General features: G+C 35.5%; 1 protein-coding gene across 4 annotated transcripts; it reads right to left on the reverse strand.

Annotated features, from left to right (window-relative positions):
- Nucleotides 1-1064: 1064 nt before the first annotated feature.
- Nucleotides 1065-20930, reverse strand: LOC109035940 (uncharacterized). 4 transcript variants are annotated; one of them, XM_019049790.2, is made up of 10 exons: nucleotides 20770-20928; nucleotides 18318-18422; nucleotides 17469-17569; nucleotides 15768-15919; nucleotides 12974-13123; nucleotides 12554-12742; nucleotides 11612-11749; nucleotides 10814-10890; nucleotides 9475-9559; nucleotides 1065-5641 (listed from the first exon to the last, which is right to left on the reverse strand). In XM_019049790.2, the coding sequence occupies exons 2-10, from the start codon at nucleotides 18419-18421 to the stop codon at nucleotides 4553-4555; spliced, it is 2085 nt and encodes a 694-aa protein (XP_018905335.2). In that variant the 5' UTR covers nucleotide 18422; nucleotides 20770-20928; the 3' UTR covers nucleotides 1065-4552. The 4 variants fall into 4 exon arrangements, with proteins under 4 accessions (XP_018905335.2, XP_018905333.2, XP_072151959.1 ...); XM_019049788.2 differs by having other exon boundaries at nucleotides 10814-10899; nucleotides 20770-20927; XM_072295858.1 differs by lacking the exon at nucleotides 15768-15919 and having other exon boundaries at nucleotides 10814-10899; nucleotides 20770-20930.
- Between the last annotated feature and the right edge of the window lie 289 nt (nucleotides 20931-21219).

The following is a 21219-nucleotide window of genomic DNA, read 5'->3' on the forward strand; positions in this document are numbered from 1 at the left end:
TTATGGCCATAGTGAAGAAGGTTCTCCCAAGATCAGCATATTTCAGCTAAGACATTCTCTAAGAGCACAAAATATTAAAAAAACCTCAGAAAACTCATAAAACACATCTCTTAAAAAATGATGAAGTACAAATTTCGTTCCAGAAAATCCTCTGTGCGTACTTCATTCAGTAGAATTCATGAGAGGTAAAATTTTGGTAAAAAGTGTAAGACTCTTAAAGTAGATATCAGCTGTAATTTTCAAAAAACTCAATTAATCTTCTCAATCTTAAACAGCGGTCTTCATTAAAAAGAAAGAACTTAAATCAGTAAATTTCACAGAATTAAGTACAAAAAAAAAAAAAAACTGATCGAAAAGGATTTCCTAAGCGAACACTTAAAGAATTTTGTACGACTTCCTTTCTAAAAATGGATTTTTTTCCAATACAACCTTGATAAAAATGGAATCCTACACACAACTTAATTGGTTGTATTAAATTCAGTTTTTGTAATTATTAAGTTTCTTCTAGTTCTAGAGATTTTCCTCCTGATCTCAAAAATGTATAATGCATGATTCTCTGAAAATGTATCCAGGTACTTGTACTCCAAGAATCATTCAGCTTCTAATGCATTAGTGCCTGTGGATGAAAAGCACCTCCATAATTTTATTATTACCGGTAATTTCTAAAGCTGATTGGAAATTAAAAGTGTACAATTTCCATATAGAGAATCTCTCATTCATCGATCAATCAAGTTCTGAAACATTTCTCTGAAAACTTAAAGTACTTCATTAAGATATTGAAGTCAGTGTGTAGTCGAGAAGAAATGAGAAATCTTATGCTTGGAAAAAGAGAAAGAAAAAAAAAAGAGTTTCCGGTTTCAATTCCTGTGTTCATATTTGAATTAGTCTTCAATCTAATGAAGCAACTCTCTTAACTTTGAACCTCGACCATGAGTGAAAATAATGTAAACTTAGAAAAACTGAAGCATGACTGAGGAGGAGTCTAGCTGGTCGACTGTCATGCCCAGTAATTGCACTATGATAAAAAGAACTTGTTACCGTGGAGCAATGAAATAAACCAATGATAAGGCTCTACTTCACTTTATTCAATGTCTAGTCACCAACAAACATAAAATTTCGACAATCAGCCCAGAGAGTCCCTACTTAACAGAGAAGGTACGCTTTCGCATGAGAAACAGCAGGTAATAATAGAACTACCTCTGGGTACTTTAATCTTTGAAACTCAAATTGCTGTAAAAAAGGATTGCTCACTCAAACTATAAATTTTAAATTTCTTCTTTTTTTCAGCATAAAAAGCTTGCTAGCACATATTAATTCTCCCAAGAAGAATTTTTTAAGACTTTTACTTGTGATGCTAGGCAGCTAATTACTGAGTGATCAGCATGCCTATTTAATGACTTGAATCATGAAAATATAATCGCAATACTGCAGAGAGCAGGCTCTGGTGAACGGGCAATTCTCGCCAATTTGGGTAAATAAAAAAAATTACAAAACAGCTAATTGGATACCAATTATTCAGCTGTCGTTTAGAGAAATTCAGAACTAGAGAGGCAACACCTGGGCGTGAGGATGGTTAATGATCCTGAAACTAGTCTCTCAATTCTCTTTCTGAGTAAGAAATTTTGGCTTCTCTTATTTCCAATGTTCGTACGCTGCAACCATCATATCGGCATCAACTCATCTACTTGCTTTTTCCAATTCCATCGAATTGGTGAGAATTTCTGAGTTCTGGGATTAGAGACAGAATTTTGAAGTGCTGCCATGATATTTTTTATGGGTGAAAAAGTATACAAACAAAAAGGATTTGAGCAACTAACAACTATTTCTGCGATGAGACAAGAAAAGACAAAATTTTTAAAAAATATTTCCAGGGGGAGGTTGAGATTAGTCCGCTTCAAATTTTAACGATTTGACGTGTGACTTGTGTTGATATCGATCAGTATTTTTACCAAAATACCTCTGGGAAGCCCTTCCAAGCCCCATTTTTTGGACAGAAACCGTTAAGTGAAGCACCAAGAACTGATTGTGTCGACTTGCTTACACTATCTTATGAGAATGGTTGATGGAGTAGTTAGCATGTTATTGATAGGATTCCTTTCTCCAACTAGATTTATTTTATCATGAATTTCATAATATTATATTTTTTACACCTCTTTTGATCCTTTCCATCTTTTTACGTAGCTTAAAAATTCATTAAAAAATTGATAACACTCTTTTTACACTTTAAACTTTTACAACATGCTGCAGTATACTTGCAGAAATGCATTTTGATGCAGTTTGAGAAAAAGAAAAACAAGTGATAAAGTATTTTTGCAAAGGCCTTCTGGGGAATGGACTTGCTCCATGTTTGACAGCTGACGGATCAGGAGCTCAAAGTTTCTGATCCGGCAATTTGGCTTTCCGGCTCTCTTAAAACTGCTACATAGGTGCAAGAGAACAGTGCCCATCCTATATTTTCACAAAATGATAACATCAGTAATCCAGTATTACAAAAGCTTTCCTTAGGCCCAAAATCATTAAAGTTGCAAACGGACCCTTGATGACTTCCCTCCATTAGTTCATGAATAGTTACAACTACAGTAAAGCACCGAATATCTGTACTTAGGTTATCCATTTAATTGGGCATGGCTTTTTCATCATTAAAACGTGGCATTTTCAGACATGACACAACAGAAACCAGTGTCTTGGGCAAAAATTGAAAATATGAGTGGTTTTTTGTAATTTATTTATCAATTAAATGACAAAGTTTTACAAATACGATAGAGAATTGGCTAAGATTGTTCTTTCTGGCAACTAACAGAGCTTGAAATGACATTTTTTCAGTCTTTTATGGTAGTCTCGATTATCCGTTATTTTCGTTACCTAGCGCGGACCTCCACCACATAGCACCGGATAATGCGTGCTTAACTGTATACCTACTAGTTTTATTTGATGAAAAATTTCATAGCGGAACAAAAGATTTCTTGAGTACAATTTACAAGTCATTTAAAAAGAAAATCTGAAGCAGTATATTTCAGCAGGTTAAATAAATAGTTGACTAAAAAATGCACATATCAGTGAGCAGAGCAGGTGATCTAAATCAAGATCATTGAATTAGAAACAGCTTTTTGAGTTCTAAATGCTAAAAAAATACAAAATAGATGTACATACATATAATATCACACTGTTTATCTTCTAAGTTATAAAAATAATCTGTTTTTCATTCAAACTGTGTCAACTTAAAATTATAGGCTATTTCGAGAGCAGACGATGCATTAGAGTTGTTTCAAAGTACCTATGATATTATATCACTCCACTGATGTAGAATCTGCTGTCCCACTTGATGGTTTCACTTCATCGGAGGAACAAAGAGGGTCATAGGAAAGGAAGAGTGATTTTTTTACTGCAGAGGCAGCATGCAGCCTTTTGGCTGTATTTGTTTGTAGTACTGGCAGTTAATTTAATGTCTCTGCGCCCTCATAACACAAGAATGAGACTGAACAGCTAAAAGAAAAAATTCTAGGAGGCCACCAGAGATTTGCAATATGCTTGGCTCACATGTTCATCATGAGTCAATAAATATATTGAATTCGACAAGCAGTGGGTTTTTACACCCCAATCAGAGCTCTTCAGTCCAATATTCCTCAGGCTGTGAAAAATTGATCGACTGAAGTGCTCTGCTTGGTGCGCAAAAACCAACTATCTTGATAAATTGAAAGACTCATATTGACCGTTCAGGTGTTCCAAACTTGGACCATCAAAAAACTTTTCTCAGAACATTGATGTTTGATTGGTTTATTGTGTCATTATGGTAAACATTTACAATCATTTTGAGAGAAATCAGATGATTCTGTGATAAAATATCTGTGATATAACATCAATGATCCCAAAATATTTTAGGAAGGTTCAAATTTGGGACACCATATTGACCATAAGACCCAGGTTAAAATAACGAGAAAGTACCCATGATTACAGCTTATGAGTGACAATTTTACTTGGAATTATAGAAAATTGCATGAGATCTTCGACCAATGTTTGAGCTTAAAATACAGCAGACACCTCGAAATTTTCCCTGACTTAAACCTTTCAATTTTAAATTCTTAAAATGAAAAAGATTTTAATAATTTTTTTTTCTAAATAACTACCTTCAGCAATAAATAAATTCCTCATGATTGGGAAGGGAAGGAGAAATCTTCTACAAATCTTACATGATTTTTTTTCGTTTGTCTTTGAAGTTGCAGAATCATTAATGTCAATGTTTTTAAAATTGTTTTCAAAATCAACATAATATAACATGAATAATTCCACATGGACCTGCAATGAATGAACTAAAGATTATTTTCTTAAATAATTACTTGAATGAAGTATTTGTCTTAAATTATCATCACCTGCCAATACTTAAATACTTCCACCTAATGCCCTTGATGGTCCACTTCGATAGAAGCACAACTTTTTTTCAGCTTTTCGTCTTACTTTAAGGCAAATGTATTTCCTGTGCAAATATTGAAAGAGGTAACAGTAATGAGGCATTAATCAATCTTAATGATGATCATGCATGGGTCTTTTAAGACCCTCAACTTGATGAATCAGATCCTTTCGGAATACTTGTGCTCAAAGTCTGCTTCTCTCGCTCGCTTAAAAACTTTGTGGTATTACAGTCATACTGACTTAAAAACCAGTCTCTTACTAAACCATTCCTCTTCTTCATTTCCTCTTCACCGCTTAAGCGTGCATCATCTGAGGGGGATCGGCTTTCGGTATAGAATTCTAGGAAATCCCCTTGGAGTTTTCCTTTGTAACTTCCATCAGAGTCAGAATTTTCACAGTTCCTTTCCCGGTCAATATCATTTAGTGCTCGTAACAGCGCATCTTTTTTACTCAAGTCTAGCTCATTGCCTAGGCTGAAATCTAGCAAGTCGGATTCGACTTTAGAAAAAGATTCAAGTTTTTTCTTGGCAGCTTCATGTTCTGTCCGAATTTGCTCTTTAATCTCCTCCCAGGAGAGTTCCTCTTTGTGCGAGTTTCCCTTCAGAGTTTCTCTATTGGCCCAAAAATTATGATGCCCATATGATCTTTCTTCTGCATTCCCATGGTTCTGACAATCCAACAATTCTCCATCGCTGGAAGATTTGTGACAATGAACTTCTTGGCCGAGAAAAATTTTATTATCATGTAACTCTCCTTGATTATTGGAATTTTTACGATGAGATTGCTTTATTTGGCCTACAGCATCTATTTGACTGAGTGCATCTTCACTTTTATTTTCTACAGGGGCAAATTTTTTACTGCTTTCTGAAACTTTGGACTCATCTTCTTCATGGACAGAACTTTGCCGAGTTAGTGATTTTTTACTGGATTCAGAGGTAGCATGCACATACTTTTTTTCTGAACTTTCATGGAGGAATATACTTGGGAGAGCATTATCCTTTCCAGGAACTGGACTTGAAGTGACCTTGGAACTATCGCTGATTTCAAAATCGTGGTCATAATTTAAACTACTGCGACTTTTAGGCTTACTCCTGACAGTACCTTTTGATTTTGTTTTATGAGAGTTGGATGAGCTGTTGGAAATTTTTGCATTTGAGCCAGAAACTTCACTGCCTTCATACTCAGAATTTGGCACAGATGATGAGAGGGTGGCTGGATTTGAGTCGCTTTCATTCTAGAGGAAAAACACATTATACAATTAATGTGATCAAAGGCCAGGAGAGAGTTCGAATATACATTTAAACCTGTACATAAATAATTAGGTAAGAATTTCAAGTGTCAAATGAGGTAGTTCTTGTGTAAAATGTGTGGACACTGTTCTCGGTTTGAGCCCCTTCTTGTAAATGAGATAACAAATAACAGAGGTCCTATCTCTTATCATGAGCTTCGATCGTAGTTTAACTTAAAGCAATCTTGTGTGAGCTGCAGGCTGGTTCTCAGACTTACGCAGATATACCAAGTGGTACACAAGATTTGCTTTCATCCCTATTTATTTCATGTAAATATTTGAAAAATAGGACTGCGTCCAGGATATGTACAAAAAAAGGCTGCAAGATCAAAAAAGATCTATTCCCAAATAAATTAGTAACATCACTTCAAAGCTACTATCACACTTGCAGTATGACTGTAAAATCAGTAACATTCGCAGGCAAAATAGACAGCCTCTGTGCATGCGCAATAGGGTGTCCCACTTTGAGGGTCACTTCCGAATTTTGATGATGGTACCCTCTAAATCGTTGACCCCACTCATAAAAATAAGATTGCACTAAAGAAAAAAATTCTAAAAAAATTTTTAAGGGTTGCGCACGGCCAAAAACTACCCCCCGGAATAGGGCAAAATGCAGAATTTTGCCCATTTTGACGATTTTTTTAAACAACATTGTAATTGAGCTAGGGTTCTGAAAATTTCACAGTAAGAGCATATGTTAGGGTACTTTAAAGAAAAAATTTTGTTCATGTTATCATGCGTTCCCAATTTTTGCTAAAAATCCTCAAAATCGGCTAAAAACGCGATAATTTCAAGATTTTGTATTTTTGTCTCATGACGATTTTTTCAGCTGACAAAGTCAAATTAATCATGAAACGTAACATTAATTGCATCTTTATACTCATTTTGACCAAAATTCATACTTTACTTTATTAACCCCTCCCCCTCCCCCTTCTTTATAACCGTAAATTCAGCGTTTCCTAAGTTGCGATAGGTGCATGTGATTTTTTTCTTTTTTCCATCAAAGATAATACTTTTATTCATATTCTTACATTTTAAATGTCGACGTAATGTTTCATTAAAGTGGTACTAACTTATATACAATGAGAGAGCATGATGTGAACTTGTTTTTTTTAAAAAAAAAAAAAAAAAATAATAACTTGTATTTTCGAAAAAAAAAATTAATTTTACCAAAATATATGGGAATGGACTCAAGCGCCAAACAATTAGAAACAGCATCATTCCTTTCTTCTAAAATACTTTCACAGAAGCTCCGTAGAAAAAGAAGAAACACCGACTCAATATTACTTCAAAACACGAGGTGAATCTTCCAAAAAAAAGTGGCAAGGTGCCTAAACAGTAGAGGAAATGCATGATTACTTCTTCTTTGAATACTTAACAACTGACGCTTCAGCGGTAATAACAGGCCAGTTCATCCCTCTGTTTTCGAAACTGGGGCTATTTTTCGCCGTCAATTCGATCCAACAGAAAGTGATTTGAAAGGACTTCAAAAAGTTTGCTTATTCAGTTTAGATGTTCAATCTTTGCTGGTAAAAACCTCAGCTTTCAATTATTATTGTCCTTAAAGATGCGATTTGTATTTTACAAAAAAGTTATAGGTTAGGTTAGGATGGTTACTTAGTATACTATAGAACTTCAGAGCATACTACTACTAAGTATAGTTCAGAAAAACGAGTTTAGTCTTCCAAAAAGAAGTGGCAAGGTTATAGTGCAAGGCAATAGGTGACAAAAAACAGTTGAGGAAGTGCATTATTCCTTTCTTTTTATGTACCTGGTAAAGTTAGGAGGAAGTTTCGTCAAAGAAGATTCAATGACTATTCATGTGATGCAATTTCTTAATTTTTTCGTTGTTATGAAATCAAACATATGATAGGATGAAAATGTGTGTAATTCAGTGTCATTTTTCACTTGCTTGCCGAGACAATTATCATTGCTCTTTTTATTTACTAAGGCTTTAAATGTTTTTCTTTTCATGCCATTAGAAATAAATCAATCAAAAACAGATAGAGGCCCCAACCTATCACTAAGATAACTTTAATGTCTTGAAAAAGTGGCCAATGAAGCCTCTGATACTCTCTTATTAATACTATTGTACCTACTTTTTTGTAAAATACAAATCGCATCTTTAAGGGCAATAATAATTGAAAGCTGAGGTTTTTACCAGCAAAGATTGAACATCTAAACTGAATAAGCAAACTTTTTGAAGTCCTTTCAAATCACTTTCTGTTGGATCGAATTGACGGCGAAAAATAGCCCCAGTTTCGAAAACAGAGGGATGAACTGGCCTGTTATTACCGCTGAAGCGTCAGTTGTTAAGTATTCAAAGAAGAAGTAATCATGCATTTCCTCTACTGTTTAGGCACCTTGCCACTTTTTTTTGGAAGATTCACCTCGTGTTTTGAAGTAATATTGAGTCGGTGTTTCTTCTTTTTCTACGGAGCTTCTGTGAAAGTATTTTAGAAGAAAGGAATGATGCTGTTTCTAATTGTTTGGCGCTTGAGTCCATTCCCATATATTTTGGTAAAATTAATTTTTTTTTTCGAAAATACAAGTTATTATTTTTTTTTTTTTTTTTAAAAAAACAAGTTCACATCATGCTCTCTCATTGTATATAAGTTAGTACCACTTTAATGACACATTACGTCGACATTTAAAATGTAAGAATATGAATAAAAGTATTATCTTTGATGGAAAAAAGAAAAAAATCACATGCACCTATCGCAACTTAGGAAACGCTGAATTTACGGTTATAAAGAAGGGGGAGGGGGAGGGGTTAATAAAGTAAAGTATGAATTTTGGTCAAAATGAGTATAAAGATGCAATTAATGTTACGTTTCATGATTAATTTGACTTTGTCAGCTGAAAAAATCGTCATGAGACAAAAATACAAAATCTTGAAATTATCGCGTTTTTAGCCGATTTTGAGGATTTTTAGCAAAAATTGGGAACGCATGATAACATGAACAAAATTTTTTCTTTAAAGTACCCTAACATATGCTCTTACTGTGAAATTTTCAGAACCCTAGCTCAATTACAATGTTGTTTAAAAAAATCGTCAAAATGGGCAAAATTCTGCATTTTGCCCTATTCCGGGGGGTAGTTTTTGGCCGTGCGCAACCCTTAAAAATTTTTTTAGAATTTTTTTCTTTAGTGCAATCTTATTTTTATGAGTGGGGTCAACGATTTAGAGGGTACCATCATCAAAATTCGGAAGTGACCCTCAAAGTGGGACACCCTAATGCGCAAACTGTCAGACAGTGAAGTCGGGACTGATAGTGTGATAGCAGCTGAAGAGAGTTTCTCCTAATTTTCAAGAGTTTTATTTGATAAAAATTCCCACATTTTTTTTGTACAAGGGATCCAAATTTTATGATGCTGAGGCCCCCTGAGCGTCTCTCGAGGGGTACATAGGGAACTATGAATTTAGAAGTCGTGGCTCTATCAGATCGCAAAATGATTGCATCATGATAGAGAAGTACAATGAAATTTTAACTTTAGTTGACATCTAAAAGTTCAAACTTGGCCTACTCAATGGTGAAATATGAGCCCTTTAAGAGGGAATCAAGGAGTCTCTCCACAAATTGCTTTATGGGCCTAAAATTGAGGTAGCCTCTTCGAACAAAGATAGCACCTTGGTTACGCTGTATTTTTACATTTCTAACTTCATGAGATGATCCTGCAAACCTTTATTTCAGTGATCATTTGTCAAAATTTCGTTGCTTTTTGAAAATTCTGACTCGCAGATACTATCTCATAATTCACAGAGAGTAGGTACTCACTTTTTCTTGACCTGAGAGTTCATGAGCACAGTTTTTCCCAAATTTTGTATTCATAGGTGATGTTTGAGTGTTGGATAGAAGCTGTCTGGAAAGTGAAAGATATAAAAGAACATCGTTTGAGTTGTGAGATTCCAAAAAAATATCAGAAAAAGTTAAAAATGTGTATGCTCAAGGCCTCTGAGAAGGGATAGAGGAAGGAGAATTAGGACAATGGAGCAGGGACAAGGGATTTTGGCATGGTTGCAATGTAGTTTTTTCCGTTAAATTCGGTAAAAAATCCAAAAAGTTAAAAAAGTCATTTCTAAGGTAAGAAAACTATCACAATTGGACCTATGAAAGCCAGGCAACAGTCGAGTTGATATAGCAAGGCGATGCCTGAGGCTGAGTTCAGCCAATCAGCAAACTCTGTTCCTCCTGCCTGGCTACATCACCTAAGCCTGCCAAAAATATTGTTTCAAACGGGTCTCATTATTGACATTTTAAAAACGGGTTTTTTTTTCTTTTGTTGCTATTTAAGGTAAAAAATTATATGAAAAATTCCTGAAAGCTTAGCTCACTTCGTCCTTTCAGGAATGCATTAAAAAAAGGGTGCCACTGACTTATTAGTGGCAGTGGAGAAGATTGAGCAAACATCTTTTGAGAGAAACCAAAATTTTGCCTGGAACATATTCAACTATCCCATTGAAGTTTCAGGAAGATCTTGTGAAGTAAATTCTTCTCACTCGTTGTTGACAGCATAGGATGGCTTTAAGAGGGTTCCAAAACTAGTTCAAATAAAACGCTGCGTTCTATTGAGTTTTAAAATAAATATGCATGATGCATGGGTGATGAAACATTTTAGAGGTACTGTTGTAGATACTTATCCTCAGCAATATCCAACGGATACCTGGAGAAGCCTCTGGTCTCCTCAGTTCAGATTACACAGAGATACCTTGGTAACTACTTAGACGGTACCTTCCAATCTACAACAACGTTGCCAGGCAGACATGCATACATGCCAAAGTTATGCTTGCTCTAGCATTGAAATGAAGAATTTTTAGGTAGTATCAACATTTTTTTATCAAATTCTTCCTGTGAAGTAACTGACTATCTAATATACCTCTAAAAATATATCAAATTCAGCAACAATCAGCCGTAGAACAGACGGATATATGCTTGAAGGGTGGTGTAATATCATTGAATTTAGAGGAATGAATTTTGAACATTGTTAACTGTTTTTTTGCACTACCCGCAACAATGATGACCTCAATATGCGTATGATTTTGAAGTGCCTCCTAAAAGTTGTGATATCAAAGTTTCACTGTGTGGCTATTGAATTTCAATCAGTAAAGAGGCTTACTTGGATATTGCTGGAAGAGGTCCTACAACACTGTTATTTGTGAAATGAAGTGTCCTGTTGGATGTTGTTAAATATTTCTGTTTTACCTGAAAGAATAACAGGATTTATTAAAATGAAGTATTCATCATGAGTTTGTGAAATATAATCAACAAGGGGAGGCTCATGAATCATGAGGCTCTGAATGCCATGCAGTTTGGAACAAACAATAGTTGAAAAGGTCCTGATTGACAATTATTTCACAGTTTTTTCAGATTTAATTTCAATTATATATATGTGAAATGCAGTTTTTATACAAGGTATCAGCCATCATTTATTTTTGTATGGATTTTCCCATACGACTAAGAATCTCGATTGAAGAGTCAGGTTGGCTTACAAGTTGCATTCGCGACTAGCCGCCAGAGGTAAAACTTAAGAGTTGTTGGGTGGCTAATGGTAGAGAGTATGAGCTGTGCTGCAGCTGCAGTTCTTGCCGGAGTTCGACATCCTGATTTGCACAGCATCTCAGAGTGTTCGAGCTTCTAATCTGGATTGGCTGTCGATGCACACCTAACTACTGATCTAAAACTCAACCAAACCTCAAATTAGAGGGAAAAATCACAATTGAGTTGGCATGGAATGCCCAGTCCTCTTATGACCGTGTAAGAGCCCAAAATTCTAAGTCTGAAAAATTTTCAGAATGAGAAATATTTTTGTGGCCTTTTGAAGAAGCTCATCTTGCTCTGTAAGTTTGGAAAACTAATTGAAACATAGTTTCTTCTTTTTCTGGCTTAAATAAGAAAAACCTTCAATTCCATTCACCTCCAGAGCTGCTTCTAGTTTTTGAACTGTAGATAAAGCTTGAGAGAGTTGCCGCTGCGTCTCTCGGTGTTTTCCAATCTCTAACCTCAACTGATGTTTATAATTTTTGCTTTCCAATTCAACTCTCCTCATTAAAGTCTGCAAATATATATATATAAAAAAAACATAACATCTTAGAGATTTATTATGTAAAATTTAAACCCATAGACAAATCGGAATGTTGGAAATTCAGGTTACAAAACTTATCGTCAAGGATACTATGGGAGAGCCACAATCAAATTGGGAGAGGCATTGCAAAGAAGTTGCAGGCAGAGATAAGGAGAGACCCTCCACTAACTTCTTGGTGACAGGTAAAAACTTTTGCTTTCAGAGATTCAAAAATTCTTCATGGCATGTTCAAACAGGAAAATGATGACAACGACTTAATCTCTATTGACATGATCAGAAATTTTAGACCTCCTTTCATCAATTTTGAAATTGCTCACCTGAAGGTTCTTGAACAGTATAAGGCCCATCCTGCTGTTGGGCTGTTCAAAAACTTTTCTACGAAATTAAGAGGGTTATCAAAAAATGGGGAGGTGAGTGTTTCTCCAAAGGACCTAATAACTTTATTGGTTGGAAGGGCTTGTTACTTTCTAAATAATTTTTATAATGATTAACACTTAAATTTTTATTGACATTTATGTTGGGCCATAATAAGTGAAAATTGTGTGCGTAGATTTAAAGAAAATAAAAAAAATAAAAGGAAACAGTTGCTATAGGTACTACAATCTGTGTTCAGGGCGTTTTTAAAAGTATTCTTTGATGAGATGTACCATGGTATCCCGATGAAGGCTGAACATGTCCAGAAATAAAAAAAAAAATTAAATAAAATAAAAAGGTGCCTTTAACTTTTGAGGACTTTAATATGATGAGTATCACTACGGTATCCAGAAAATTTACCTTGATTTTCTCTTCTTGAACGTTGACTGTTTCCAGAAGCTCCTCAACTTGCTGTCTGAGTTTCTCACGTTCCCCAAGGTGCTTATCTTTGGACAGATGCAGCAAATGTTTGTGCTGTTCTCGAAGACAATTAAGTTCATTATCCCGTCCCTTCAATTTTTGTTCCATATCATGACATTTTGTTTTCAACTGGAATGTGTGGAAATGGATATAGATTATCTGAATCAGTAAAGTTTGAAAACACTGATACAACAAGAAAATTTACTCAGTGATAGTAGAGAGGATGCCTCAAAAGAAAAAAAAAACTACTGGTACAAGAGAAAATGATTCTTCAAGGACACGGAGAATTAAAAAACAACAGATGCTGCTGATTGGGAGTCAATTCAGTTTTTCTCACCAGCTATTAAAGAATTTTAGTACCTGCTTGTATTTGGTCTGCAAGACCCGCATTTCATCACTGTGCGTTTTGATTAGCTGGGGTAGTTGCGCCTCTTCACCCTCATACTTCTTCAAAGCTCGTTCTTGTCGTTTTAAAAGAGCATTCAAAACTCGGTTTTCTTCAACTAACTCCTGTGAGAAAGTCAAATTAGTAAGTTGAATAAAATTCGAAATGAAGTTGTGACATATTCAGAATGATAAAAATCCCTCTATAAGAGGACTGAGAATGAAGATTATTAAATGCAGTCCGAAAAAATCACAATGGTCATTGATGAAAGTCTGGGGGGAGGGGGGCCATGAAAGCATGTGCAATACATCTAGGACTCGGAGGGAGGATAGATTTTTGGCCACAGATAAGTCTTAAGGTAAAGTTTAGTTACTTCAAAATTTATCATGGATAAAGTTTCAGACAAATTACAAAAAAGGTTGAACCTTATAACTTATTTTTGACTTGAAATACTGCGAGACTGATTCTTTCTCTCTCTATCTGTTTTGAATGTTATTTGACTACAGAAATGAGGTTTGTATCTCCACATGCATTAAATTGACTCATTTACAGGAAGTAGGTCGAAAAAGTGAAGGTCTAATGAGGAGGAAACGCAAGGAGGAGAGATAGTAATAGTGTTGAACCTGGATGAGGCCAGGATATTAGATAGATTTTAAGATAGAGTGCAAACCGAAATACAAAACAGTGCTCAAAGTCGGTGAAAGAAGAGTTTAAAAAACCTGGACTATTCTTTGTAATTCAGTGAGGTGTCTTTTTCCAACATACACTACACTCTGAATCTCAAATTTATATTGCACCAACAAAAGATTAGCCGAATCTATTTTTTGAAAAACTAATCTCCTTATTTATTATGTCCTGATAAACAGAAAAAATGTTGACTAGACCAGTCCAAGTCACCTTGCAATCTCTTTGATGCCTGACTAATCCATGTATCAAACGTCCCAAGTCAGGAGTACAGAAAATGCCCAATTTCGCGATCTTAAGTGGCAAACATGAGGCAAATCTTAGGTCATAAAGCAATATTTTAAAGATGATGACTTCTTTTTCTTCTTCATTTTTTTATTGTTTCATATTTTAAAAAGTGTGGTAAATACCACAGTCTACTGAGAAACCGAGCATGTTGCTATAGAATCTGACATTTGGCCATAAGGCAAAAAGCTGGATCAAGAACGGTCCTTGTTTTGGAACTTTCTATGCTCCTACCCCAAAGGCTTCTGGGAACTTGCATAGCAGGTGAGGCATGGATTTTTCAATGCTTCTCATAAAAGGAACAATGACGAAATCATAAAGTTTCATAAATTTTTGCAAATCCGTGTTTTCCCAAATGTTAAATGATAAAAATAAATTGGTTGCATTATTTTATTTCCTTAGAGGACTTGAAAAACCAAGCCCAGAAGAAGGCAGTTCCCATTTCAACACTTCACACAGAGAGGTCTATTGGTATCAAAAATAGCAACATGAGTCATCAAGAAACATTTTTTTTGTTCTCCACCCCTTAAAACAATGAGACACGAGTCTTGCTCTGACTTAGTTTACATTTAAGAGATGTCGCCAACGCAGACATAAAGGGTTGAGGCTCAGTTGGGTAAACACTCGACTCGGATTCAAGAGATGCTGAATTCGAGTCCATGAGTGACGATGAAATTCTTTGTACCTATCCATCATTCATATTTTAGACCAATCATCAATTAACTCAAAATGATAAACTTGATACATAAATCAATGATGTGCCTTATCGACACATTGCGTTGGAGTTCACTGCTGGCTTTCTTTGCATAAGGCGTTAATCTTCTCAGCAGATCAGCTCTAGTAAGCAGAGCTCCCTTTACATTCGAAAATTAAAAAAAAAAAAATTAAATAAACAGCCTGATCTCCCGCTTATCTAAACTTTGCATTTCCTCAACCTGTAGTGTAGTGTACAGTAATTGCCAATTACATAATTAGGGATTTTTTATAAAATCTAAAAGTGAATTTTGCATCAAATAATTTGGTTTTGAGAGCAAATCAAAAAAACATGTGCATCAAAAAATAAAGAAAAAATTAAATAGAGGGGTAGCAGTTCCAAAGATTGGGTACAACATACATACTACACAAAGTCTAAAGCTTTCAAAAACTTGACAGGATGGGCACAAGTTTCTGATTAGAGGGGAGTACTATACAATTAGTTTTGAATTTGGTGGCCAATTTTAAGTCCAAAGGACCAGTCATTTCTCTTTCTGCTTCATTGGCTGGTTTTATCATAAAAAAGAGCAGTTATATAGGACGGCTGCATAAACCATCAGCTGCCATACCTGCCAGCCAAGCCTAAACTACGAGTGCCTACTAACCTAAACTACTGAGGAAGGCAAAATGTGTTTCATACTTTTGCTATTTTTTTCTGTCTCAATCAAAGGAGGACGTGTACACGACTTTGGTTTTTTTGTAAAAAGGCAATATGAATGTAGCGTTGAACAATCGTACTACTCAAACGGTCTAAAAGTGTTCTTGAGTCTACAGAATATAAATTCATTGAGATGATTTAGACATCAATTGATAACTACAATTTAATCCTTTGAATTTTTTTGAAAATTTTCTCTTAGCTGCTTAAGGAGTGAGGTGGCAACTATATTTTTTTCCACACGTGAACAAAAATTTTGTAAAGACTATAGTACTAATAAAAACATAATTCCTATCTTTTAGGCTCTGAAATCAAAATCTATGTGAATACAAAGCTCTTGGTGCAGGTTCCAGTTTTCTACTTGCTGTTCACACAAGCCGCTGGACTTTTACCTGTAGACGAATTTGTGTTTCTGTTAATTTGTTTTGAAGATTTCGCACGCCAAGAAGTTTGGCTGACATTATTCTTTGCGTGAACATGCTCACGTTACTTTTGCAGTTAGAACTGACAGTGTAGCAAGCTGACCGGTAAGGATGATTGGGCGCTGTGAGGAAAAGAACTATTAAACTTTCTTCAAAGCGTTATCCACTATAAGTAACCTGTTGAACTAGTTTCTCTGCTCTACAGCAGAATTTTACAATGTACTCAAAATAGGTACAGCCATTTTGTTTCAACATCAACAGAGGTGAGATATAACTACTCTGTTGACAATGCTCCGGGCTACAACTATTGTCCATTTCGGCCCGCACAATAGGGTGAGAGCACCTCAAAGGGTTGGCACGGATTTGGATTAAATGATTAAGGTGTGCAAGTTACAGTGTAGCGCGTGTCAACTCAACGATGGAACTTGCGCAGTGCTGACTTTCACAAGCCGACCACAATTACTACATCTTTCTAACCCTTATCACTGGCCAGCCACCATACATAAGAAAAATTAGACAGCATATTTACTTCCTATTTGACATGCAAGAGCTTGTTATACACCCTAGAAATATGCAAAAGAAAAAATTCCAGAAACTTGATTTGTTTCCTTAGCAAATCATCCCTGAGTGAGATTCTTAGAAATAAAATCATGACTAAAATATTTAGGTCCTCAGATAACATTTTTGGTCGAAAATGTTATACAAATTATATACATGTAAAAATCAAGTTCCTCGACCCAAGTTTTCTTACATTAAGGGGTTCAAAGATTGTGAGCAAGGGTGCACATTCTTCTATCCTTCCAGTTTCTCGCCAAAAACTTTACCCCTTCCACAAAAAACAATGACTTTTTTCTTCTTCTTTTTTTGTCTGATCAAAAATCCTTTGACATGAAGAAAAAAAATAGCACAACGATCTCCTTCAACCTCCCTCCCAAGGGTTACATAATTTATGGACAACTCCCGAGGAAAAAATAAAATGTTCTCGCCAAAACGTTGATTGAGTGATACACACTTTTCTACTACTCCTGTAGCTGTAGAAAAGAAATTAAGACTTATCCGGATATTAGCACAATCTGAAAACTGTAGAAAACCTGTCATTCTTTGTGAGAAAGTAGTAGTAAGCCTTCCACAATTTTTTGGCCAAAAATTATTATGGAAAGCCTTCCACAATATTTCAGTAAAAATTGTAGAAACCCTTCCATACTGTTTCTGTGAAAATTTTAGAGACCCCTCCACAATATTTTGGTAAAAGATGTTGAAACTCTTCCACAATAATTTGGTGCAAATTGTGGAAACCCTTCCACACTATTTCAGTAAAAAACTCTTCCACAATATTTCAGTTAAAAAAGTGGAGACTCTTTCACGATACTTCCGTAAAAGTTGTGGAAGATCTTCCACACTTTGTGGGAAATTGTGGAGACCCTTCTACAATAATTTGGTAAAAATTGTGGAGAATGTTCTCGATATTTCGGTGAAAATCGTGGAAACCTTTTCACAATGTTTCTGTAAAAAAAAATGAGATTCGAAGTGAGGAAGAAAATAAAAACTTCCATGAACTCTGGGAGGCTTCCACATTTTCGCCCGAAAATTTATTGAGTGATCTAGAAAAATGTGCACCCCTGATTGCGAGGACTCATCTCATCTGAGTCAGTGCATAGAAAATCAACTTACCAAAAATAGGTAATAAACTCTTTTTTCTAAAAACAACTTTGCCTTCATTTTTCATCTTAAAATCTGTGCTTCTGGACGTGCTGGCTTCTTCTTGTAATCCACTAAAAAAAGGAGAAACTATATTATTAGCTGCAAAGTTGAATGATTTAAATCCATGTTTACTATATTCACTTAAAGGCAGTCAAAAGGCGATTGAAACTTTCATACTCAGTTATGGGGACATGATACCTTGAGTAAATTCAAATATTTGCTTTTGAAATACTTGCAAGAATGATATCTTTATCAGGACTGGGCAGGTGTTGAAAATTAGAAAAATCAGCTCAGCCAAAATGGCTAGTTCGAAAGTATTAGGCAGGGGGTGCATAGTATGAGAGGGGCATTGCTACACTATGAGTCATAGTGAGTTGAGTCACTGGAAAAAAGTTGAACAGACCATCATCACACAGTGGACCATGGGAAGAAAGTTCCCGGACAACTCTTTGCCAATATTGACTCAGTCTAAAAATTGACCAATTTCACCAGTCTAACTGGTGACTATGTTACATTACATCAGGACTATTAATGAGTAGCTGCGTCCCCTCGGGAGAATACGCCGTTTTTTGTTATTCATTATGTAGACAATAATTTAAACCCCTGTTATAACTCCCTTATTAGGCAAGTAGGTATATATTTTACCTACATCCCTTTGGGTCTTGTATTTAACTTTATGAAGATTATTCTGATCGCTAGAGGGACTATTTCATGCAACTCTACCTCCAAACAAACCCCCTTAAATTTATTGAAAAAAAGCAGGCTTTCCGAGGAAATGACTGATATTTCTTACCATGAAGACGTAGGCAACGTTCTTACCTGACTAGAACTAGTTCTTGGGATTTACAGTATTGCCCATTTTCTGCAGGACCATCACTGTACTTCATGAGATTTAGACTACTCTCTTTCTCTGTGCCTTCCATCCTAAAATTTAGAAATCAAATATAAATAAAGATTTACAAATAAGGAAAAACAGATAGCAATATTACATCCAGACAATATATTCGGCTAATTGTTGAGAATATATCTAAAAAATGTTGAAAAATTTATAAAATATCAATTCTTTGGATGACTTTAGAATCTACGTTGTCAAAACTGTAGATCAATACTAGATATAACATAAAAACTGACAAATAATATTGTTCAATAGAAATAATTAGTAGGCGAGACTAATATGTCAAAAACATGGGAATAGTATGTAGCTTAAAGCGACGAAAAATGGAAAGAGGAAAAGAACATAAAAAACTAAAAAGAACATTAAGTGTCTCAATAGGTTTGGGAGCCAATTTGTTCATTTTGCTGAGAGAATATATTTACTTTCATTCTTTGTTTAACATGTATTTAAAACTATACATCTCATAAAAGTATATCGCTTTTTTTTTTTTTTCACTGTCGCAAGTGGAATCGCCCACCCCAATTTGGGGGAAAATGTTATGTTTGTGCTAAATAGTAATTTCTAATGTAATAAAAACTAAAATGAACATTAAGTGGCTCGATAGGCCTGGGACCCAATGTGTTCATTTGTCTGTAAGTTGTGACTGTTTAACATGCCCCTCAAGTTCTTTTTGCTTTTGGCAGTGTTATCCTTTGTAAAGTTTTACTTGTTATTGTACTTGTATATGAAAATAAAAATCATTCATTCATTCAAAATCAGATATCAAGAGAGGCAAAACTAGGAAGCCAGCTTCATAGCAAGGCTTTCAAAAATCCTTGCTCACAACTTATTTTAAAGAGAATCCTCTCTCCGGTAGAGGCCATCACTCTTAAATGACATTTTGTCCTGGGAGTTTGTAATTCTAAATTTGATCCCACGTATTTTGCTTTCTCTTTGAGGTACTATTGTGTCTCTCCAAAAATTTTGAGGCCAAAAGTTCCGCAACTTTCCAAAAATATAGGTGCTTTGATGGAGAAATGGCGCCCTTCAGTGGCTGGTTTTAGAAAAAGAATATTCAAATATGCTTGGCTAGAAGGAAGATATGCTTCACGGCTTCCCGACAAAATTTATAATTTTAGATTTGTATATGTATGTAATGCTCCCGAATGATTATGCTCCTTTTTGTCACAGTTCTTGAACTTTCTGAAGGTATAAGCCTACAATTTTTAGAGGACTTCTCCACATCGTCATGCACAAATATTCTCCTTCCTTGTCTGAAATTAGGGTTGTCGATACTTAACCGATACTGCCTAAGTATCGATACATAACGATATCAATACCATGTAGTATCGATCCTCAAATCCCAATTTCGATGATATTGATACTTCATCTGATTTGGCCATGAAGAAGGCCTCTTTTTCTTTTTAACAACTTCTCTCTCTTCTGTTTCACCTTCACTATGCACTGTGACAAACAATGGAATAATCAGGTTTTTCAAGATAATTACTTTCGTTAAAAATGTTAAAAGCTCCGTTAGATAACAGTGGTGAAGGGCTCATTAAAATTGACTGAGCAGGCGAATAAGGGCGGTTTTAAGAGAAGCATAAATCTGGCGGAATTAAACGGCCAACAGACGTACACACACTCCGATAAACGGCATAATTTAGAAATGGTGTCGATACCTCAGAGGCATCGATACTTCAGCTTGATGCTCAATACCGGTATCGATGCTTAGAGTTGATACCAGTATCGATACTTCCTCGAGTATCGACACCCCTATCTGAAAGGCACCATATAAAATATGGAAAAATATACATTGGAGACTCGACATTAATTACACTTGATGACTTAGTCCCACTACCATCTCATGCTTTATGTATCCCTTTCGCCTCTTCTTTCTCTTTCTAAACTTTTTCACCACCCTCATTCTGGCGCCTTGTGCAGCCGCTCCTCAAGTGCCAGCCTCGGCCCAGTCCTGCTTCAAATACATGAGTGACCCCTTGTCCATACATTACACTAATGATAGTGTGGTTAAGGCAGATCAAAAATGTGCTGACTAGGCATCAGACTACGAGTTTCGGTGTGTAAATCTGATTCCGTTTCACTCCATGGATGTCAACAGCATGATCACAAAATTGAGGAGTCATCGTTACATTCCCAACACTAGAGATGAGCTAATCAATTTTCTACATCTTGCAGAGTTAAGAAGGTAAATTTTAGAAGAAAGATGAGCATGAGGAACAGAGGCATCACCTTAAAAAGTCTCACCTACCAAAGCTTTGTTAGCGCTTAAGACAATAACTAAATAGAGGGAAATCAGTAACGGTAAAGTCACTTAAAAATTGAACACCTACGACTGTAATGCGACTTACGCGCTTAAATATTCTGAGATATTACCTGACAGATACTGCCTCTGCAATGAGGTGTGTGGGGAGATGAGATATGGAAAATTCTAAAATTCAGCCAAACTTTCCTGACTTTTTAGTGACAGAAACTAATCAGAAACCAGAAACACACAACAATACAATAAAATAACAACATGTTATGTTATGAGAAAAAAAAGCCAGAAACCACGGAAGGAAAGGGGGATGCGGGGTGCGGCTATATAGTGCGGTGGTGCAGTCGATGACATAGGCCAGGTGCAGACTGATTGTAGGTTACCCAAACTAGAGTTCGTCTTGTCTCTGAGTTTGTCATCGATTATTCGATTTTCTTTATAATTGTTCGGTTTTTAAATGTAGAGAAAGTTTTCTAAGTTGTGTGAAATATTGAAAAGCGTTAAAACAACGGACTTTTTTACACGAATATTAGTTAACATAGTTAACATCGTCTTGTACTTACCTACGT

The sequence above is a fragment of the Bemisia tabaci genome, chromosome 2 (assembly GCF_918797505.1).
Source record: "Bemisia tabaci chromosome 2, PGI_BMITA_v3".
Lineage (NCBI taxonomy): Eukaryota > Metazoa > Arthropoda > Insecta > Hemiptera > Aleyrodidae > Bemisia > Bemisia tabaci.